A 24176-nucleotide genomic window follows, 5' to 3' on the forward strand; every position below is an offset into this window, starting at 1 on the left:
CAACCACATTGCTGGGGTTGTAGGCAAATATAGGCTGGACCAGGTGAGGATGGCAGATCTCCTTCCCTGAAGAATATTAGTGAACCAGATGAGTTCTTCCAACAATCGACAATGGTTTCATGGTCATTAGTAGATTCTTAATTCCAGATTTTTTTGCCATGGTGGGATTTGAACCCGGGTCCGCAGAACATTATCTGGGTCTCTGGATTAATCTAGCGATAATACCACTACCATTGCCTTCCCTGCATGCTGGATGCTGGAAATAAGAAACAAATCATAAATTGCTGGGAAGACTCAGCAGGTCTGGCAGCACACTGGACCTGAAGTGTTAACTCTGCTTTCTTTCCTCAGCCTGCTAAGTTTTTCCAGCAATTTATGATTTGTTACTTGATAGAGTTGAATGATCAGCCGTGATCACGTTGAATGTTGGAACAGGCATGAAGGGTGAAATAACCTACTCCCATCTTCTATTCTGTTTCTATGTTTTAACTGTTTGAATTACTTCCAGTTTAGCTTTTGATTTGTAGCCCTGTTCTTCAAGGCACAGAAACGTGCAAATATGGAGTTAACCTTCTTGTTAAATGCACACCAGGATTGCACTTCAGGCTTTGACATCGGGATGCTTTCAGCTTGAATTTAAGAATCGTGTACTTGTTTGCCTCTGTTGGGAAATGGGTGTGATGCCTGATGCAAGGTTTTGGATAAAAATGTTTTGGGGAATGAAAAACATTGTTTGAGACTTTCTTTTAAATGATTTTGTCTTTGCAGAAATTGTGGATGGAAATGCGAAGATGACACTTGGCATGATCTGGACAATCATCCTTCGATTTGCCATACAGGATATCTCTGTGGAAGGTAGGCAGGTTCAGTCCTCAAGTTATCTTTAAACCCTTCAGTATCCCACGGCAGCTTTCTTCTGTGGTTGTAATGTTGGGCCTCAAACATTGAAGCTTGTTCATCTTCTAAAAGCCTTGGCAATGCTTACCTTGACCGGGGATGAGCAGATAACTTTTACAGGCCTGTGCTTAGAATACACCTAACTCACTGTTTATATAGTTAGGAGATGTGAAACATAATCAGCTCTATCCATGGTTACCAGTTAATTGCATTTGACTTAAGTACCTGGTATTTATGCTACTTTTCTCTCATTTCAGATAAAAATACATGCAACTCAGGGGAGCTTTCTCCTGATAAAATTATTATTTTCTCTTCTTTCTCTCATCCCTCGCCATCAGGAGAATAAATAAACATTTCACTTAATACCCACACAATCTTTGAGATAGAATGGATGGTGAGGAAAGTTAGAGAAAATGATGGAGTGCTCCTAATTGAGTAGCATCTAAGCATTTGGTACCTGTTGCTAAAACAATTTGTTTTAAGTCTAATCTTAACCCTTTAAGTCAACTTTTTTGTATGTTTTAGGAACAGCATAGAAAATCAATTCTACTGCAATTGTTATTATGAGGTTCTGATGAGCAAGTTTGTTTTGAATATTCATGTTCAGAGATTCGTGTTGCTATGCTGAGAATGTTGCCCTGTCGTGTAATTATTTTAAAATGGAGATAATGTCTTTAATGCCAATAAAATGAACCTGTTGCTTCTAATTATTGTATACAACAAGGGACTTGAACAGTAACCAGTTATTTATAGAATCTTGGCAGTTCATCTCTTTGAAGTTGCCATCACACTGGGACCAGTAGCTACTCCTTTGAAATAAATAATTAAGTAAAGTGTCAAGAACTGGTAATCGTTCTGCGTGGAGATTGGTATCCTTCCTACTACTGAATGCCAGTCTAGTTCTATACCTTCAGTTGTGGAATAGTTATGCCATCCAAACAGAACTTATTCATCTATGGGACCCGAAAGGACAGATCTCCAGTAGAGGATTTGTTTCCTTTTCCAGATTTCACAAGTGTAACCTGAATACTGTTTGAATGACCTTTTAGCAATGAAAGGGGGAAAAGGCGTAATATTCCCTGCAGTATGCTGTGCTGTTACTTTTTCCTGCATGACCAGGAATATAGTTTTCCATTTGATCTGGAGAGTGTTGTAACGAGGCTGTGGCTTTAAGAGGTGTATTTTGTCCTGGTTTAATTTAAGAAAGAGATTGAACGAGAGGTGTAGAGCAGTCTGTGGTAATGTGAGGCCTTGGGAGTTTTAAAGTTGGAAGAATAACAGAAGCCTGGATAGGTGTGGCCAGCTCTCTCAGACTCAAATTTCTAATTTCTTTTTAAGCGTTAAGCAGTTGCTATTGGAGTTCCAACAGGGTTGGAAGCTTCAGTAAATGTCTCCTGGCTGCAACTCTGAGTTTTCGCTTGATTTCTTTTTTCTCTGTGTCTCTGCTGCTAGAATGCATGTGAGATCATTGGCTTCTGACTTGGCCTTTTTGTCAAGGGGTGTGTTTATGGGATATCACTATATTGGAACAGTCAATTAGTAATAGTTAATGTATCTATTATCCTGTTAAGTTTTCCAATAGAGTTAAGTTATTCGAAGTTCTTCTTTATTTTGTTTTTTAACTATAGTGTTTGAATAAGCTGTGTTTTGCTTAACATGTAGTTGAATTGCATCTGGAACACAACACGTTACATTTGCCTTTTAAAACAAGAAAAAGTTAGGGTCTAGGTGACCTTTGTAAAATATTTTGAGGGTCCATGACAGTGTTAAGCAGGTCAGGATCGAGTCTGCCTTCCACTTTGGCTTATTTGCAATATCCACTGCAGCACATGGACAGACTGCTGTTCCCTTCTGCAGACCAGCCTCGCTCAAGTGGAAGCTGGAACCTGAAGAACATGTTACAACATGCCTCGGGGCAGGTGGGACTTGAACCCTGGATTTCTGCCCCAGAGATAAGGGATACTACAGCTGCACCAAAAGTCCCAGACTGGTTCTAATATATGTGCCTTCATCTCTCACCAATTAGTTGCTGCTGTTAAATACATTTAGAACAAACACTTGTATACATTTCAATTGACATTGTATTCGCAACACAACAAAGAGGGTGTCTAGAAAGGAGTATTTCTGAACAGAGAAACACGTTGTCAGTGCGTTTCATCATGTGCTTATCAGGGCTAATACAAAGCCCAAATTTCACAACCAATCTCAACAGTTTATACCACAGGAAGAGTGTGTTTGGCTTGGTTGGGAAGCCCATTCTGACTGCCCTAAGCGTTGGCATGGAGAAAACATCTGGGAACTATCGCTTTCCCGAACTCCCAGGTAATTCAAAAAAGTGCCACAAGGCTGGAACGCATCCCTTTTGTTTGCAGAGAAATGAATTCCCGTGTACGAATGGGAGTTACATCTAGCAAGCATGAATAAGCCTCGTCTTGAGCCTGACTTATAATGTTAAATTGGTTGTTGGTGCAACGTTTAGCCCACAGAAGTTCAGGGATCAGGAGCTCAGAACCATACAGTTCCTTGTTGCTTTCTGCTTAGCAATGCCTCAGCCAATCAGAGCAGACTTCCCAATCAATTAACATTCCCTTCTGCTGCAGTACCAACTATTGTGATCATTTGAAATTTGATATTCTTGTGTTTGTGTCCTGATGATTGCATGAAGAAAACCTTTAGCAATCTTTTCAGTCATAAACAAGTATCCAGATTGTACATGGATTTGTATTTCCAAGGCTCTGACATTAGTTAGTGATAGGTTAGGTGTGGAAATTTGCTTCAGTTGGGTTTGAAACGGGTCTATCCTTAATGCTATACTTACACCTCCTTCCCTTACAGTTCCCTTGAACAGGAGGGAAAATTGATCTGTTTTAGTAAACTGATTTGTGATTGCTGCCAAGGCTACCCATTGATTGAACAAGAGAAGGGTTGTTTTGAGGAACAGTGTTGACCCCCTCCTCCCCACCACCCCTCACCCCAACATTCCCCACTGATTTTAGTATCAAAACCAGGTATCAGCCTGAATCTCCAAAAATTAGATAAAGGCCAGATACATTTTGAAACTGAGATTGCCAATGGAAATGTGATTTTAACTGGGGCCTGTTGAAATACATGAACGTTAAAGCACATTTTTCTCCTGTGGTATAAACTGTTGTAATCATTTTGAAATTTGATGTTTTTCCTTGTCCTGATGAGTACATGTTTGGCAACTTGCCTGTCAATTCAGCAGTACTCAAGTTCTATCTCTTTTTCCTTGTTGATTTGTCCCAACTAGCCAGTGTAAGTGTTTACTCTCCCCACAAACAAGAAGCTCACATTACCTTTACCCACCCTGGCCCCTACCCAATCTAATTTTAATTGTTGAAATAGTATTTGCTTCAACCACCAACCCTGGAAGTGACTGTCACAGTCTCTCAACTTCCAATGTTTAGAAGTTTCCCCTGCTTTCAGTTCTAACTCTGTTATTCCAGGGTCCCTGAGCACCTGGAAACATTCTGCTTCTATCTTTATGTCCCATCCTGTTGTTTATCAACCTTCTATCGTATCTTCATGCAATCTGAATTCTAATGAAACACATTTCTGTGTTCCAGACAGTTTCCTAAAACATCTTTATTGCATCCCTTCAGAAACCATGAATGTCCTTCCTAAATATAGTGCAAAGTACTCAACTGCAGTTTTAGAAATTTCATGGTATCTCACTATTATCAAATGGCTTTTGTGTGCTGTTCCATGTAATAAAACCTATAATTCCATTAGGGCTTTTATGGCTTATCCATATAAGGTGCTGTCTACAATACTTTGAGAGCTTGTGTGCCCAAGTACAGATCTATGCTCAGAACCAGCTGGTAAATGTTAGCCCTCTAATCTTACACAGTGGCGCGTTGTTCTTAAGATCGCCTTTGATTTTCACAGAGACATCTGCAAAGGAAGGGCTCCTGCTATGGTGTCAACGCAAGACAGCTCCTTATAAGAATGTAAACATTCAGAACTTCCACATCAGGTAACCCAATTTAAAAAGGTCTTTCTTTGTTAAGATTTCACCTGGAATTTTAAAGCTGCCTATTTCAGATGGTAATGCTATGTTACAGTTAAAGCCTCTGAGCTAATTACATGTCATGTGAAACAATGGCGCTCTCATTTTCGCACAGTCTTGCTCGCTCTCAATCACCGTTATGCAACTCCCATCATAAACACTGATTGAGGAACATTGTGGGGACAATCCTGGTAGTCCAGGAATTTCTGAACAATTGTAGCTGAGTAACCTATTTCTGAAAAATGCTTGGTCACTAAGCTTGTTGCATTTAGTTTTGGAAACCTGCAGCAAATTCATGTGCTTGAGTTCTTCTTCTTCTTGTGAAAATTGTGATGACATCCTAAATGTAATGTCTGCACTGTCTGCTCTGCACAAACAACGTGTATTTTCAACCCGTTGTTGTGCTTTAACCCTGGAATGCAGCGGTATCATACTTTCCTTCAAGGAGTCTTGCTCTGCCTGATTCTAATATCCGAGTAAAGGCAGCATTTCCAGTAATGAAAGTAACATTTTGCAATGACGCAGCACTTCTTAAAATGGTGCTTTTAAAGAGATGGTGATTTTTTTTTTTGAGTTGAGCTGAAGTATCACTTGGTGAAAATCAAACCATGACTACTTAAGTTGAACATGCGGCACACCACCAAACTCAGTCAACAGATTGACATCCATCAGCTTGAATTAAGAGTCTTTTTTGTTATTCCTGTTGCTGATGAATTGCTTTTTCTGTCATGTCTCTGCCCAGCCATCTAGGTAAGTGACCTCCTCCTGATCTGATACTGAGGCCATTCTGCTAGATCTGTCCACATTGACACACACCATCACACTGAGAATAAAGACAGATGTTACTTAAATAATGACCCTTCTATGTTGAATTGAATTGGGAATTCAAATTTATTACTTAGTTTTATTTCAGTATTATGTATTAGGTCATCTTCCTCCTTGCTCCATGTGCACTTTGACTTAAGGTAGATCCTTAGCTCACTGCTGCTGCTACATCCAGGGTATTTTTATTGTAAGTGTTTGGCCATGATGATTGACCATTGCCTTCCACTCTCAGGAGGAAGGTCTTAAGCATATCTCAGCCAGAACAAGAATTGAGCCCCATGCTGTTGGCATCATTCTGAGCCAAACACATGCCAAGTGAGCTAACTAGCTGCTCTACTACATGTTATTTCAATTGTAGTGGTTTGAAATGGATCTTGATCACCTACGAGGTTGTTAAAAGATGACTGGCAGTGTCATGGAGTATATGCTGACACAGCTTGTCATGTCTTGTACCTCATCTCCCCTGACTTGTGCCTCACAGTGGATGATTGCTCACAGAAGCCACTCAGTTTGTTGTGTCCTTGCCTGCTCTCTGCAAGAACGGCTCAGCTAGTCCCACTTCCCTGTGCTTGGCAACCTATTTTTCTCTTCAGGTGCTTGTTCAGTTCCCCTTTAGAAAGCCATGATTAAGTCTGCTTCCACCACACACTAAAGCAGTGTTTTAAACACTGCATTTCGCTCCATTAAACAATGCCTTTATACCCTTCCTAGATGTGGAGCCCAGAATTGGAGACGCTGAAGCATTTGAAGCTGAACCAGTGTAATAACGTTCTTGCTTTTGTGCTATAGCCTATACTTAGAAAGCCATGATCTGCTTAGCAACACCTTACACATTGCCGAAACCTCCTTCAAAGAACTGAGGCTTTGAATTCAAGTTAGAGAAAAGTGTCTAAAGCCACTGATGTTTTGGAACTGAAAAAGGAATATTAGGATTCGACAGTGACGTTTCAAAATGTCACTGATAGCATTGAAGGCTGGGGCTCAAAGTCTAGCTTTGGACGTTTGGAAGTGGCTGAAGAGAATAACTGGCAATTTTATACTCCCCACATTATTGCCATTCACCTCTTGATTTGTTTTGATGTTAGCACCACACTGTTGTGAATGGATCTGAAAGGAACCCTTCACAGTAAATTCGCTATGTTCCCAAAAGGCAGCAGCTGTAAAATTTGTTTATTTTTAAACCTGGTGCACTCAGCTTATTGGATCCACCTAACTACTAGGAGCTGCCAGCATCTTCTGGCCAATGCATTGGGAGCCAGCAACATTACACACTATTCTTGCACAAAGTAGATGCAATTTTACGTACATAACCTTTTTTAATTCTTCTTGATGGAATTTCAATATCACTGGCAAGATCAGCATTTGTTGTCCATCCTTAATTATACTTGAACCAAGAGGCTTGCAAGACCATTCATTGGACAGTTAAAGTCAACTGCATTGCTCTGGATCCAGAGTGGCATTTGGGCCAGACTGGGTAAGAGTGGCAGATTTCCCTTCCCCAAGTCATAAAATTGAGACTGACTTTCAAGTCCAGACTTGTTTTAATAATTGGATTTAAAGTCCACCAGCTGCTACGGTAGGATTTGATCCCATGTGCCCAGAATACTTTACTGATAATATTATGTTACTACTTTGTCACTGTCTTCCCCCATATACATTCTCTTAACATCATTTAATTTTGGGGCCAACTGACCCAGTGCACAAGGTTAAATCTGAAGGATTCAATGTAACAGTTGAGAACAGGAAGAGAGTTTCAGTTAAAGAATCCCTACGGTGTGGTTGCTGGCCATTCAACCCGAGTTCACACTGAGCCTCCGAAGAGCATCCCAGCCACCCAGATGTGCCCCCTCTGCTAATCTACTTAGCCTGAAATCCCTGGACACTACGGGCAATTTAGCACAGCCAATCCACCCGAACCACCCCCCACAACCTCCCAACCGCACCCCCCCCACCCCCCCCCCCCCCCCCATAGCTGTACTGTGGGAGGAATTCACAAAAACCCCCAGAAACCCATGCAGACCCGGGGAGAATGTGCAAACTCCACACAGCCTCCCGAGGGTGGAATGGAGCCTGGGTTCCTGGGGCTGTGAGGCAGCAGTGCTAACCACTGAGCTACCATGCTGCCCAGTCCTTTTAAGCATGATGCTCCCTTCATGTAAATCAAGGCTAATCTCTACCCCAAATCTATTCCGTTGTCTTTGTTCCACATCCTGTGAAAACCTTACTGAACAAATTTACCTCGTTCTGGCTTGAAAGGTCCAATTAACTCACCCATCCTTTTGGAAGAGAGATTTTGAGACTTTGCGTTGTGTTGAATGCTCCTCGCTTTCAGTCCTAAGTGTTCTTTGTTTTAATTTAAGTGTTGCTAATGGATCTAGAAGTTACCCTCGCAGTGCCAGAGCCCTAATTTTTAAAATTGTGCCCCCTTGAATATGAATGCCACATCAGAGTTTCTCTTTTAACTGTTGAAGAAATTGTTAGGACACTGTTTTATTAGTACCACAGAGATGGAGGCCTGTCAGGCTGGTGCAAAGCACCAGTTTTCATTAAGCAGTTTAACACAACACTGGAGGATCGTGGATATGGCTGAGGAATGTGGCAGTGTTTTCTGATAATGGGGCTTCATTGTGACATGCTATTTCAAGTAGTTTCAAAGCAGAGCTGGAATCTGAAGTTGACATGTGGAATTTGGGAAAATGCTAATGGCAGTATAATTTTCTTTCCTGTTTTTCTCTGTTCCTAGTTGGAAGGATGGCCTTGGATTCTGTGCTCTTATCCATAGACACCGGCCAGAACTCATTGACTATGCAAAGCTGCGAAAGGTTTGGCATCCCTTTTCTCCATTCGTACATGCATTTGTTGTGCAAATGAATAAATTTGCGTAGTTTGATACTCGATCTGAATATTTTTTTTTGATACACCCATTGACACCTTCTCTATGAATCCCCACAGCAAAATTTTCCATCCCTGTGTGAAAGGTTAAGTCTCGGAAAATGTTTCTGATAAAGGGGTTGATCTGCTTGGATGTGAAGAATTTTTCTCTTGGGTCTGTGTTGTTCAGCTGCAGTGCCTGTCCTTATACTGCTCCTGAATATCTTCCCATTCGTGGGCTAGAGTTGTGAATTTGCCTGTAAAAGTGATCAGAAACCGTCCTAGTGTTGTGGATCTAGACTTTCTACCTTGCACGGCCCCTGCCTTAGTGAAAGCAGTGTTTATGTGATGTGTGAACACCTCTCTCCCCTCATCCTGGGTGTTGGGGTCCCTGTCAATAGCAGCAGCAGCAAAAATGTGGAAGGTTTAAGCTGTGGTGTGTCCTATGTGTGGGGCTGCATGGTGGCTCGCAGCACCAGGGACCCAGGTTCGATTCCACCCTTGGGCGACTGTCGGTGCGGAATTTGCACGTTCTCCTCATGTCTGCAGTCGCTCTGGTTCCCTCCCATAGTCCAAAGATGTGCGGGTTAGGTGGATTGGCCATGCTAAATGGCCCATCGTGTCCAGGGATGTACAAGGTAGGTGGATTAGCCATGGGAAATGCAGGGATAAGGTAGGGGTTGGGTGTGGGCGGGATACTCTTCGGAGAATTGGTGTAGACTCGATGAGCCAAATGGCCTGCTTCCGTGCGTAGGGATTCTATGATTCTCTTGTTTAAAGCAGAGTGCTTGGACAGAAGGCAGGAATACTGGTGCAATTGAGAAGGGCTGGTGAAGGGAACAGCTGGAATGAAACTGCAAAATTTAAATAAAAGTGCGTTCTTGATTGGTACAAGTTACAGCAGAATTTTCATCACTGGAAATTTTGCGAGTCCAGTGAAACCAGGCCAGTTAATTTTTTCTTGGTTCTTTAGCAGTCAACTTGTGTGGAAACATAGAATGACATTTGATAACACTACTGGATAGTCGACTCTCTAAATAAAATCAACGCAGTAAAATGGCCTCTGTACACTTACTAATTTTATTGCTTTCACTTGCAATATGGACCATCCAGTCAGTTTTGATCTTAGTTGCAAAACACAAGTTCGTAGGGAGCTGAGAGAAAAAGAGAAAGAGAACCTGAAACTCCTCATTAGCTCTCATTTTGATCAGTAAAGACCTTTTCTGGGTTATTGGAAATCTCCATCATTGTACTTTCTTAGCCACTTGCTTTCAAAGCAATAAGTGATTTTTCTGCGATTTGTATTTTTCTCTTGAAAAGAGATCTTCTGTTAGAAATGTGTGATCTCACCAGTGGGTGAGAATTCATTTTAGGATATTGTTCCTGAGTAGCTTTGCAGAGATTATCTGACAAGACTGTGGCAAAAACATTTCAATTCATTTGATTAAATACAATTTCCACATTATAAAACACACAAAGACTTCAAGAACGGATTCTGAGTTTTGTTGGGATGTTGTTTTGATATAGATAAGTAACATTACCACACTGGTCACCGTCGGTAAATTCACAAGCAGCTTCAAGCAGGCCAGCTTTTTTCCGTCTGTAGATGTTGTGCATCTGTAGAGATGCACAACAATAGCTTATCTTGTGATTCTAATATTGCAGCCCTCAGAACGAAATATCGCAAATTCAGTTCCTTTTTGTTTTTACTGAAGAAAAACCCAGTAAGGTTCTCATTTCTCTTACAATTAATCTCTAATATTGATACTATTTTTGGTAGACATCACTGTGTACTACCTGCATGCATTTTCTTGATTTTTCACTTCCCTTTGGTATGTTAGTGTTGTCTTGCTTGCTGTCTACAACCCACAGTATTAACAGAATCATCTTTGTTTGGTAGCTGTGCGTAAGATTCAATATTTCAACATGAATCAGAGGTCTTGAATGAATCTGTAGTTTTGCTTGTGATTGTATGCGGTCTTACTGGCTTCTTTAGATTCACCCTTGTGAAACAGTTGGAGTAATGTCCATAAGTGTGCAACACCTTAGTCCACACTTAGAAATAGCTTGATACTTACTAGATTTCCCAGTTGTGGAGGGTCATTTCCACCTAATCATCAACACTTTGTTTAACATAATCCGTAAGTGAGATCATGATGTTGCAAACTAATGTTGTAGATAAAGTTTACAAGCCCAAACAAAACAAGCTGACCTGGATACTTCATCGCTTTCAGCTCTTAACCTTTTCCCACTTTTTCTTGATCCTAATTATGTCTGCCACCTTTGTCTCCAAATTTTGAAACTGACCCACAACTCTAAAAGAAACCACACTCCACTGAGCGAACAAACCCACCAGAGTGAGCCATACAATAATGGGGCTCAGGCCAAAGTACAATTCCATAACCCCAGCTGAGGATTGAAAGCTTAACAGATATTGGCGAGAAAAACTGAACAAAAAGTAATTGAAAGCATCAAACAAATACAGGTGGTGAACTCCGGTACGACAGAAATTCAAGCAATAGATGTGAACATCAACAGCAAACGTGAACACCCTCCTGTCTACACTGCACATCTTACAACATTGACTATAGGTTCATGTGAAACAGGCAAGTTACACTAGAAGTACAATGGGTCATGGGGATCATGTTAGGAGGTATTAGAGTTTGAGAATTGGATCAGCAATGGTGAACTATCCCCATTTATCCACCAATTTTTGTTTTAAAAATCCTGAAAGTATGTCCTGCATACCATTGCTCTAATCTATTGTGAGAGATACCAAAAACAACCCTCACATATAAGATTTGTACTAAATTCAGCCCTTTTCTACTTCCATGCTCATTTTTGCCATTAGTTATTGGAAGCATCAGTTGTCATGACGAAATATTGGCAGAGAGAAACTTTCACCAGGAACTGTGAAGAGAGCAAATTGAACTGATGATTACTGGAATAAAATGAGATTGGTTGGAATGTGTGATAATGTTGCATGCTTACAATGTCAAATCTTTTCTCGTGCTTCCTGAAGTTGTCTACTTCCACAGGTCGACACAAAAATCCCGTCAACCAACCATATTGTCTGGTATAGTGGGCCCATCAGTGGATAGTACTGTTGACCCTGCAACTCCAAATTACCAGTAAATTAGCAGAAAATAAACTGTTGGATTACTGTGGTATGGGTTGAAAGTTATTCATTTGAGTTCACTAATCATGAAATACACAGAAGCAAGATAGATCAAGCTTTGAGGACACAAATAAGATAATTGATTTCCTGCCAATACCCAAAAACTTTTAAAAGTTGTACAAACTCTCAATTCTTCAGTTGTCTAGGTGAATATGGATTGTTTCTGTGTGATGAAGCACTTGTGACTAACTAACTTTGTAAACCATCTTAACCAAACAATTACCTCTTGACTTGGGACACATCATCTTTCCTCTGAGTGCTCAACACAGGATCCATATCACTTCCACTGCCATTTCTTAGAACGTGTAATGGGCTCAGTCAGTGTTAACCTAACGAATCATAAAATTGCACAACACAGAACGAAGTATTTGGTCCATCCTGCCAAGGCAGATCTAAGAAAATGCTGTCAAATTAGTCCCCATCCCCTAAGTGTTTTGAGTTTCCTCACATTTATTTTCCTTTTCAAGTATAAATGCAATTCCTTTTGAAATTTATTATTGAATCTGCTTCCCACACTCGTTCAAGTGATGCATTCCGAATCTTAACTATTCAGTGTTTAAATAAAAATCTTCTCATCTCTATCTCCTTTTCCAATTATCTTAAATCTGCTTCCCCATACGTTTTTTTTTAAAATTCTTTCATTGCTCTTTTGGCCAGCATTCTCTGCCTATTCCTGATTGCCCTTGAGCTGAGTGGTTTGCCTGGCTATTTCAGAGGGCAGGTAAGAGTCCATTACATTCCTATGGATCTGAAGTCTTAGCAGGCTAGACCAGATGAGGATGGCAGATTTCATTTCCCAAAGGAAGGGAACTTATCGATATGGTTTCACAATCGCCATTACTAAGATTAATTTGCAATTGCAGAGTTATGAGTGTAATTGAAAATCCACCAGCTGCCTCATAATTTTGAGGTTTTTGATTAAATCTCCTTTTCTATAAAGAGTGAAGTCTCTGTTTCACGTACTTGTTTTTTTAAAACAAAACAGTAACTGATTTTACCCTAGTGGGAAATTGTGTTGGAGTTCAGATTAACCAGACGTTTGAATTCCACTGCCTTCCCCCACGTTATGATCTGAAGAGGAAGGGATATCTCTTTACCTATTCATTGTTTGATCACAGGAAGATTTTTGAGGATTTAATAGGATGCTGGATTGTCGTTCATTATATACTTGACTGTGTGCTTTCTTTAAGAAATAAGCCAGACAGGTGCTTTTGAATTGAATACACAAGTCTTATTGCTAAAAGCTCCTCAGATAAAACTATTAAAACGTTTTGAAATAATCCAATGGCCATTAATGCACGCATGTTCAAACTGCAACTGTTCTAAAGTTCAAACTACAGAGCATCTGTATTAAGATTGAGTGTTAACGCAGAGTTAAACTTGAATTAGCAGAAACACGGATAATGAAGGAAGGTCAATAATAAAAACTCACTGGCTAGGATTAGGGCTAGGGTTACTGGCTATCTGGCTGTTTGGTTCTCCAATAAAGGAGTCGTTGTACACAACAGTGTCTGGTATGTTCTGTTTTCTTCCGGAGACCATGATGTTGAGTCTTTACTTCTCTGTAGTGAGGGTTTTCTGTCTGGTTCCTGAAGCCAGAAGTGGGCCTCTCAACTTCGAGAGGAGTTTCGGTGAGAGAATGAGGTGCTGACTCCTCAAATCCAAATTCTGACATTCACACACAAAGTTGCAACAGTACCATCGCACAGTAGATTTTATGACTTACAAACAAGGTGGGGAGGGCATGTCAGTCTTGAAATCTGCTGTTGACCTTTGCTTTTCTTATTGTCTTAGGATGACCCTTACACCAACTTGAACACAGCCTTTGATGTGGCAGAAAAATACCTGGACATTCCCAAAATGTTGGATGCTGAAGGTGAGTGTTTTTGTTGTTAGTGTTTTACTGTTAGTGATTTACCAAACCTCAATAGATTTTTGTTGCACTGTCTTAGAACTATTATAATCACAAGATAAACCTATACCTTTGAATTAAGACTGTCTGAAATTAGTTATGACAGGTAACTAAACATTGCAGTGTTAACCAAGTGGGGGTTTGAAACTCCGCGAAGCTGTGAGTTGGCTTTATTTACATTCTTTCACACATTGTGCTGTTTCTGATGTACAAATAGCTCAGTACTGCATTAACTACAAAACAGCCATGTATATACTGTGGTGCTTTAGAAGATACTCCCACATATGTGGTGCTCAATTGAAATCGCCGAGGGGCAAGAGAGCATTATCAAAGGAGCATCGAGATTGTAGAGGGTTATCAGGCTGAAAGTGGTCAGCAATGGGGCGGGATGAGACCAGGGAAGAAACTGAACGCGAGGATGAAAATGTTAAACTTGCTGTGTTATTGGGCCATGATTTCTTGAAGGTCAGCGAATGCAGCAGTGATGGGTGACCAAGATTTGGAGAGAATTAGAACAAATCTATGGTTTTGGGTGGTCCCAAGCTTTTGGAGGATACAGATGGGAGCGTGATTACAAGATCATGGGTACAACCAATCCCAGTGATTAGAATTGTGGAATAGGATTATGGGTAAACTGAGGCAGGGAGTTATAGAAGGACGAGGTTATAGAAGGATGATGTACACCAAGAGTACTAACTTAACCACACTATATCCTCTGTGCAGACTCTTCATTTCATCCTCACCAATTACTTTCCCACCTACTTTTGAGTCATCTGCAAACTTAGCTATAGTACATTCACTTCCTCAAATAAGTCATTAATGTATATTGCCAGCAATTGTGGTCCCAGCACTGATCCCTGTGGTACTCCATTAGTTACCGGTTGCCATTCTCAAAATGCCCCCTTTATGTCCGCCTGGAAACAAAGGCTGGATTTTATACCTGCAAGTTGTTTGGTCGCACTCTGCCTTCTCTAAACAGCCCTTCCCCTAACCCCTGTGCAAAATTATTATTTTTGGGTTGGTGCAATTGTGCAGGTTCGGCAGCATCCCCATGCTTTTTTTTGACATAATGTCGTAACTTTTAAAGCTTTCCTTAAGAAAGAAAGACAAGATTCAGAGTGGAGGCTTTTAAGTTTGTAGCTGTGACCAACCTCTGTTAACAATGTGGCCCCTCTGCCATATGGCATCCCTGCCTCGACACCCGATTTAGGTATGAGTGCACCCCATCTTCATCCTGTTATTTTGCTGAGCTTAGGAGCAACAGCAGGAGCAAAAGCATCCCTCAATTTCTGTTCTGCATGCCTCACTTTCCATTCTGCATCCCTCACCCAAACCGCTCCCCCCCTCTCCCTTGAATAACAGAAAATCTGGCCTAGAGTTAATGGGCCAAGACTATGACTTCTCATTTGAACTCTTTCTGATGGAAGGCCACAGATCTGAAGTGTTAACTCTCATTTTCTCTCTCTCTCCCAGCAAATGCAGTCGGGCCTACTGAGTATTTTGAGGATTTTTCTGTTTTAATTCCTTAAAAAGAAAAACAAATCCTTTATTGTCCAATTTCTGATCATCCCAAAAGAAACCTAGAGTTGCAGTAATCCAGAACGCTTTACAAGTTGGGAAGGGTGCTTAAAAAAAGTTAAGAGAGCGAGGCAGAATTGAAATCGGTTGACGAAAAGGTTTCTTGATTAAATCGGGAACATTGAGATGTATACGTCTGGTGGAAGGTTGGATTTTGTATCAGGTAACAGACTCTTTGGTAACTGAAAGTTGTAATTCCCTGTAAATGTCAAACAATTCTGCTCCTTGGAATAGCTAGTATGATTTATCTTGCATAGATCCTAAATTTTGGGATTCTAAATTGAATCATTATTATGTACACTTTAGTGAGTGTAGAAGTTTTTATGCCATGTTGCGGGGAGAATCTCACCATTTCACAGCTACTTGTGGGCATTTTCTGCAGTTAACTCCAGCATTCTCTGAACTTCCCTATGAGCACAGTAACATGAAGACAATCTCCAATAAACCCTCGTTGTTGCAACGTAGAAAAAAAATCATCTCTTGTGGTCACATGTCAGCTGTCCTCTTTCATAATACTCTTGTAGTACCTCAGTCACAACAACTGGTTATTTAGTGCCTTTAATACAGCCAGAACTTTCCAAGGTGCTACACAGAAGCATTACAAAACAAAAGATGACTGTGTGCTACATAAGGAGCTATTATTTCAGATGACCAAATGTTTGGTGAAAGAGAGCAGTTTTACAGAGTGTCTTGTATCCATTGAGTCCATAGAATCCCTCCCAGTGTGGAAACAGCCCATCCGGCCCGACAAGTCCACACTGGCTCTCTGAAGGGCGTCCCGCCCAGACTCACCCTCACCCTCACCCTATCCCTGTAACCCTGCATTTCCCATGGTTAATCCACCTAACCTACACATCCCTGGACGCTCTGGGCAATTTAGCATGGCCAGTCCACTTAATTTGGACATCTTTGGACCGTGGGAGGAAACTGGAGTTCCCGGAGGAAACCCACGCAGACGTGGGGAGCGTGTGCAAATGCTACACAGACAGTCGCCTGAGGCTGGAATTGAACCCGAGTCCCTGGCGTTGAGGCAGCAGTGCTAACCACTGAGCCACCAAGAAAGGACTACCATGCATTGGCTGGGAAATGAACCTGGGCTTCCCCCTCCGTGGGAGGTGAGAATTCTACCACTGAATCACTGATGCAACCATGAGGAGGGAGGTAAGGTTATCAGACTGAGGGGAGGGTGTTCAAGAGCCTTAGGATTTAGATAACTGACCATGGATAGAGAAATGATTAAAATCGGTGTTGCTCAAAATGCAAGAATTAAGGAGTGCAGCTATCTTTGGAGGTTTGTGGGACTAGAGGAATGTAACAGTCTAAGCAGGATTCGCAGAGAGCGATGTGCATACTGTCGACTGCAACTCTCCCAAACTGAACTACAACAAATCTGATTAGGAGATATCTACCTCCCAAAACTTTAATTCAGAATTTATGCTCTTGGATGCCCAGGGTGTTCTGATAATTGTGTTTTGAAGGTACATTGGTGCAATGGGCCAAGCCACATAAACTGCCTACTGGAGTAATTATATGCCATTCAATTTCAATGTCACGTGGGACAAATTCTTCATTGTATTACTGACATTGCCCAATGCATATCAGAGTTATCTTTGCATACATTGTGAAAGCAATTGTATAGCACCACAATTACTTTTAAAAATCCACCACACTCCGTTGTAGTTAATTTTGTAAGAATTTAACTATGAATACTCTTTGTTTTGATATGGACCTTGCCTGTTAACCTACCCGGTGTGTGAAATTATGTTTTCTCACTGTTATCTTAACACTAATTAGCGAAAAGGCATTTTTCCTCTGGGGCAGAGCTTCCTTTTGATAAGGGCACCAAGTGCCTCCAGCACTTGCAGAGTTGTTTATTTTGTTGACTGATATGAATAATGCCTTGAATTGTTCCTTGGCACAAATCAATGGCAGCCATTCTTGGTAATTAGAAAGGGGAGAACAACTTTCCAGTTTTTGATCACAATGATCTGATGCCCCAGTGAGAGAAAGGAATGCTAATTTAACTGTTATCAATGCAGTGAAACCTGATCATCTTATTTTGGGTGGGGCACAGCAGCATTCTGCTATATCCAGGTGCAAAACTTAAATCGCAGAAGTCCTAAACCTTTCATATTTGTCGTGTTACACTGCACAGCCCAAACTAAAACATGAATGTATGACTCAACACAAAAACTTCTGTTTTTTTTCATTTTTCTAATTTATCGTGATGTGTAATAACTTTTTGGTTCAGGAAATGAAACTGGACCGTTTGTAAAATAAAAAGACACATCAGCCTATCACAGTGCCCTGGCTAATTCACAAGTTGTTGAAGTGACGGATGTGCATTGGTCATGTTATGTTGATGTCGTTTGATAACAGTTTTAATGTGCCTTCTGTTTCTAGTCACTGGATTCCTTGACAGTACTATTTTATCTTGTTAACCTGTTTGAAATAAAAGCCAGTGGTAATGAACAGCAATGGGCCTTAGTTTAATCTGCCATGTTGCTGTTGGAAGAATTAAAGCTCTCAGGACTGTAAAATCTGGATTTCACTCTGTGTGGATCGCCTCCAGCTTTCTGATTCAAAAGTCACTGCAACTTTCTTGTCCCAGGCTCCTCGTGGGGACTACGAATTCACGTCTCTCTTGTGCAATACAACTGTTTCTAAATGTTTTCCCTCAAGATTCTCAGTAGATGAATATGTTGTTAATTTATTTTTACAAAAATAAATCCTTTCCTGTGTTTCCTGACAGACATTGTTGGTACAGCACGTCCAGACGAGAAGGCAATCATGACTTATGTCTCTAGCTTCTACCATGCATTTTCAGGAGCCCAAAAGGTATCGCAGGAATCCATATTTCCAGCAACAATTGCTTCTCTGGCTAACTATACTTTTTTTTTCTGTTCTGCAGCTGGTATGTGTTTTTTCCCATGCTGAACTTTCCACTCTTGATATGATCTCCTGTGTTGCATGATCGGAACAGTATGGTTCTTCGCTGATTTGTACCTTGGCTCACCTTTTCCTTTTCCTAATCTTCTCTTGTCTTCCTTGCACAGATCTTATAAGCACGCTTAGGCCGGATGAAAAGGCTGTAATGACCTATGTTTCATGTTACTACCATGCGTTCTCAGGTGCACAGAAGGTGAGAAACCTACCTCACCCCTCTGTAGAATTTCCCTTTTGATTTAGATTTTCTTACTCTTGTTTTGATGGATTTAATATCATCCTTTTTTTATTAGTCTGGCTTACAGTGGTCCAGCTAATTTTAAAAACAAAATCTAAACAAGCCCTAGATTAGGCATTGAACATGCCCATTCATTCATTCATTACAGTAGTTTTTCCACAATCACCCTGGAACTTTGTTCCTTTGTTATAAATCTCATCAATTAGCTCGTCAAATTCTCCTTGCGGCTTTCCCACAATTTGAAAAATGAAAGGAAGCAGATTACATCCTTGCCTGGTGACTTCTTTCTTGATTTTGCTCAGGATCACTTAAGATTTGGCTTGGGTATGTGCGATTGACATTCCTTGTCAGCCGCCAGTTTTCTCTCAACTCCTGTAGCAATCTTTATCAATTTTTTTTTTGCTTTTTTGGAAAAAAAAATGAGAGGCAACAAAACTGAGAGGCAACTCAGTCTTTGGATATCAGACACATCAAGTACTTGCCTCTTCGGTTTGTTTTTCCAGTTTTAACCCATCTCTTCTTGGTTGCCGTCAGTGCTATTCCTTAATCAGCTCAAGACGCCTCCAATTGCTACCCAATCTGTTTGGCTGGTTGTAGAAAAGCTTCCTCTGATGAAGAGTACAAATCTTGGAGTGAAGTGCTTCTTTTGGTATTGAGTGTTGCAATATGAACATTAGCACATCATCCTGACGATACAAATAAAACAAGAAATCATAATTCGCAGCAATTGTAGACAATCATTAAAATGTTTAAAAAGAATGAAAATAAATTGTCGCAGAATTGTTGATGTTTCAGAATGTAAGTAATTACAAAGCATTGCAAGATGCACATCTCCTCCTTTAATTTACAGAATTAAAACATGAGAGTATTACTGCACTCTGCATTTTGTATTCATAGTTTGATAGTTGCCAGATTGAGTTTATTAAATTTCTAAATCATTTATTTTCCTCTTCTAATAAAGTAGGGTATTGGGCTGTCACTAGTCTTCATTCTTTATCTTATTTTCAGAATGGTGACTTTTCTGAGAGCAATATTTTGGCACTGAACTGGTGACTTCCAAAAAAAAAACCCCAAACATGGACCATATTTGAGTTAACCAGCCCCATTCTTTTCAGTTTCCAGTCCTTTTTTTTCCTTTTTCTGGTACAGCAATCCCAGCGGAAGATTGTCTGTATTCCAGACTACTGCCAGTCTGAATAGTTATAGCTGGCCCTTCAACTTCCCTCCCATCTGGACTCTCATCCCCTAACCCCCACCCCAACATGAATGATTTCATCTTCTGAGGTGACATCTTCCCTATCAATTTCTCTCCCAGTATCTGCTCTTTTGCATCGTCCATCCTGGGGGGCTCGATCCAAATCAAGGCAAACTCGTAACAAAGTTTGATTACCGCTCCTCTTATACCTGACACAAAATTGCAACAGTTGTCTTGTTCAAATGGGAGAAAAATTAATTATAAAGTGTTGACATTCATCAGTGCCAATTGTAAATGGTAGACTCCAGGTCCACAACTATATTTCACCTCATTTGTCCTGGTTCTGATCATAACAATTTCCTTTGATCCAGCTGTATATAGTTCATCAACCCAGAATTTAATATTGGAGGGTCCAAAGTAAGCCAGCAGCAGATTAGTTTCCAACCCAATAACATCTTTAGAATTTTTGTCTTACAATTTCTTAGCTTCACTCTTGAGACTAGTGTCCTTATCTTTCATAGACAATACCCACTTCCTTTTGTTATATCTTTTGCTTTACTCTCTGGCTTGGCTGGTCCTCAATCTAATGTTCAGCTAATTGTTGTGTACTGTATGCTTAATTAATTCCTCCATTGTGTTAATGCTTAACACAAGTTTCTTTTTTTGGGTACTGTTGATTTGTGATAAATGTTCCTGTACGACTGTGGCTTTTGTAATTTACTCATTTTCTAGGGTAGAAGCAACTTGTAAATGTCATTGTCTGGCTGAGTTCTGGGTCTTGAGGTATCTGCAGAGCATCATAATTATGGTTCAACAGAAGATGCTTGTAACTATGAATGGAAAACAATTCCTGCAAATGATGCCCAATTCATGACACTGTGTGTTTGCTTATTAAAACTGATGTATGGAATCATTTTCATGAATCTTTTACTATAGATTCTTTCTGCTTTTAAATGGGTACTCAATGGAAACACTTTCTGTGACTACTTTGATTTAATGAAAACAACAATTTTATAGAGTTTTAAATTCTTCCAAAGTTTTCCTCACTGTCGTTTAGTTCTTTGCTGGTCTTTTGAATTAATTCCATTCCATGTCTTTATCACTTCCCTGGCGAGGGAACACTGACAGTTGACCCAGTTTATAACCAACCCGGCAGGAGGCTGTAACAAAGCCAATTCTGTCCTTTGTTTTTATGTTTTTCTCCCACCTCGATGGATCGCACAGTCCTAAATGTTGTGTTATTGCTTAGCGAAGATTGGGAGCTTGTCATTTGGGAAATAATGTAAGTATGTGACCCATCTGTTGGCTTTTGATGGATGAAGGTTTATTCTAATCTATAAATATGTATCTGGACATTGTCTGCTGCAATTGTGAGGTCGTTTATGAAATTTTATTCTCCTGAGGTTTACTTATCGAACATGATGTTCCCAAGGTCAGTTGGTCAGATATTTGTCCACAAATGCCACATCATCTCTGTCTGTACTTCAGAGAATAAGCACGGCCTGTTTGCAAAGGATTTCCTGCAGTTTGCTAAGTTTGTAAAAATGTAAATATGGATTTTCTTCTTCTCCCTGATCCCTCTTCTCATTGCTCATTTTCCATTTAGATATTAGTGTTGCAAGTCTGAGGAAAATGTCTCCTGAACTGCTTCCTTCTTCTGTCATCCTGTCCTTAATACTGTGCAGGTATCGGCCCTAGTTTGGCTGGAGGTTTTCATTTGCGCTTGTCTTTTCAAGCTAATTCTGAGTTGGTTCTGCTATGTATGTCTGTGTGATCATAAAAACACACGCTTTTTAGATATTGCATGAAGTTTTCCACTGGTCTTGCATCTTTTCTCCTTTTAACATCCTACAAATCTACTGCTGTGTTGTATGTGTTTGAAGGAGACCCTTCGTGCTAACGAATACAACAATCTGCCCGAAGTGACAGTGGCAAAGGTTTTTCTTGCAATCCAGTGCCACAGAAAAATAATTCTATTTCACATTGCAGTGGACTTTCAACTGAGACTAACAGCCTGCTCGTCCTCATTGTTATACAAAATCTTTGTATTGCTGAGTATTTCTTTGTCCACGATGCACATTGAGAAGTTTCCAAAGGTGAGTCCTACTTGCAGCATTTCCCAAATGCAATTAACTGTCCCCTCACTCCTGACTGACGGAGCTGAGTGGCTGAGGATGCAGTTAGAGTATAAAAAGAAAGGGCTGCAGATGTTTTGAGAATCATACAGAGCAAGAACTGCAGGTACTGGAGGAACACCGCAGGCCAGGCAGCATCAGAGGAGCAGGAAAGTTGACCCTTCTTCAGACATTTAAGAACGTTGCCTCCCTACAAAAATTGAAAATGTTGACACATCCAGACAAGATTTTTCACCATGCACAGACAGGCACGGTTGTCAAGCATAACCATCAAGCTTATTTGCTCACCTTTTGAGAGAAAATTACTTAGGAAGTAAATATTGGATTTAAATGGCCATAAGCAAACTGCAAACTGCCTTCTGTCTGCCCTCATATTGTAAATGCCATCTAAACTGGCAATGTTTGCGGGGTGGCTTTCTGCATAAATGTTAGCAAGTTTCTGTGCAACGTGTAAATTTTGTTGACATGTTGTCATTTTGAGCTTTTCTGATTGGTTTGAAATGCAGTTGGTAAACACGGTGGCAGGACCAGCCCATGCTCAGTGTACACAATGAGTCACTCGATCCACAACGTATCTCCATTTTTAAAAAAAATTTTCTGGGTTTAAATGGAGTAGTGGTTTATAATGCTTACGAGAGTTAAAGAAATTTGCAACTGGCCTTCAAATATTTTTGTCGAAGTGGAATGATCAGGAACATCAGTGTTAGCAGTTGTATGTTAACTGAATATGGGGCCATATAGAAACTAATGAGTTATTAAGACCCAAATTCTTGGCCGTTTTGGACTTTTGTTTTAATTCAAAGCCCCAGATTCAAAATCCTGCTACTTCAATTATTTTCCTAAACTTGTGCTCCATGCTAGAGATTGTAGAGAATGGCACTTACGTTAATTATTACTTGCGTTTGTTAGTGTGACTCTCAAAATGTTGATGGACTTGGGAATCTAATGTCACTTCCACTTTCAATAAAACAACTTAGCACCACCTCTTCCAAAGGCTTTTGTTTTCTTCAAATAAAAGCCTGTAGGCTCATCATTTTCGAGATTGGGAGCAGCTTATTGGCCCAGTTTAATTAATGATATCAGGTTCACTGCTATATGCTGGTGCCCCCTAGTTAAACTTTGAAACAAGTACAAGAATTTCATTCAATTTGTAGTGTCCTCCTAATCTGTTCAAAATGGATGTGGTTAATTAGGATAAACATTTCTTATTAGAGTGTGTCAATCTGCTATTGTATTTCCTGTGTATCTCTCTATTTCTTTTTAATGCTTATTCATTTTCTTGCATTTAACCCATTTGTGTTTTTATAGAAATAGATTTCCCTTCTTTGTGTCTGTGTCACACAACCAGATCTAGCCTCTGCTACACTTGTCTCAGAAGGATCACGTACATGTGAGAAAGGATCATTGTCTCATTAAAAGAAGGTCTTCCCTTCCTACAGGAAAGTGCTTGGTTTGTACTGGGCACAGCTCCCAACAGTGCACAGTAGAGATTGGGAGCTCCACTTGAGTGTGCAGTGCCTTCTGAAGCACCATGGCGCCACTTGCCGCCTTCCAGATCCAGTAACTTTTGTTCCCATTCAGTGAGCCCTTTTGTTGGTTTCCATTCTATGGCCATGTTTCCATTGTCTACCTTTTGCTTTTCTTTGTCTCAGTAGAGATTGCAGTGCCAGTCTGTTGGAATCTGTGTTGTAGCTCCTGTTGCAAATGTACGAATTTCCATGCAGCTGCTGGAGCCCATTGTGTTTCAGGTTTCAGTCTCTCCGCCATAACGCATTACTCCTTCAAATTGGGCCTCATCATCCAAATTGCTATGTTTGTTTGCAGAAGAAGAGTTGAACCTGGAATAAAAGCATAACACGACAGATGCTGAAAACAGAACAAACTCGGGTTTGGTAGCATCTGTGGAGAGAAAAATGCAGTTAACGATTTGAATCCAATGTGGCTCCATTCCGAAGACTGGACTTGAAACGTTAATCCTGTTTTCTCTCTCCCCACAGATGCTGCCAGACCTACTGAGTTTCTCCAGCAATTTTTGTTTCTTAGGTCAGAGCTGAACCTGCTCAGCCCCTCTACAATTCAGATAACTTCTTTTTTTAACGTAGTCCACTTGGCTTCACGGTTTACTGACCGTGATCTAGTTTTACAAAAGGCCAATGGGGAGTTGAACTGACGAGGGGAAGAAACTGGGTAAAGTTGCTCTTTTCCAAGTTGGTGGAACAGAATGTGACTTTGCGGCAAACTTTAAAGACACCATGACCAAGTACCCTGGGAAGAGGAGTTCAGTTTCAGCCCTCCCTAGTGAGATTACAGCCTCCATTTGGCTGGATATGGAACTGGTTTGAGCTCTTGGAGACTCAGACCCTCTCAGTGA

The 24176-nt window shown here is 40.5% G+C and overlaps 1 protein-coding gene across 2 annotated transcripts; it reads left to right on the forward strand.

The window, feature by feature from the left end:
• Positions 1-744: 744 nt before the first annotated feature.
• Positions 745-18490, forward strand: LOC125488392 (alpha-actinin-1-like). Of its 2 annotated transcripts, none has more exons than XM_048621430.1 (5): positions 745-855; positions 4807-4894; positions 8496-8574; positions 13596-13677; positions 18348-18490. In XM_048621430.1, the coding sequence occupies exons 1-5, from the start codon at positions 792-794 to the stop codon at positions 18473-18475; spliced, it is 441 nt and encodes a 146-aa protein (XP_048477387.1). In that variant the 5' UTR covers positions 745-791; the 3' UTR covers positions 18476-18490. The 2 variants fall into 2 exon arrangements, with proteins under 2 accessions (XP_048477387.1, XP_048477386.1); XM_048621429.1 differs by lacking the exon at positions 18348-18490 and adding an exon at positions 18044-18276.
• Positions 18491-24176: the final 5686 nt, after the last annotated feature.

Source organism: Rhincodon typus, unplaced genomic scaffold, assembly GCF_021869965.1.
Source record: "Rhincodon typus isolate 14 unplaced genomic scaffold, sRhiTyp1.1 hic_rhity00000657, whole genome shotgun sequence".
NCBI classification, from domain to species: Eukaryota; Metazoa; Chordata; class Chondrichthyes; order Orectolobiformes; family Rhincodontidae; genus Rhincodon; species Rhincodon typus.

Coding starts and splice junctions, on each gene's coding strand:
- LOC125488392 (XM_048621429.1), top strand. CDS start 792: ATGACACTTGGCATGATCTGGACAATCATCCTTCGATTTGCCATACAG. Junction 8,575..13,595: donor ACTATGCAAAGCTGCGAAAG/GTTTGGCATCCC, acceptor TTATTGTCTTAG/GATGACCCTTACACCAACTT. Junction 13,678..18,043: donor CAAAATGTTGGATGCTGAAG/GTGAGTGTTTTT, acceptor GTTTCCTGACAG/ACATTGTTGGTACAGCACGT.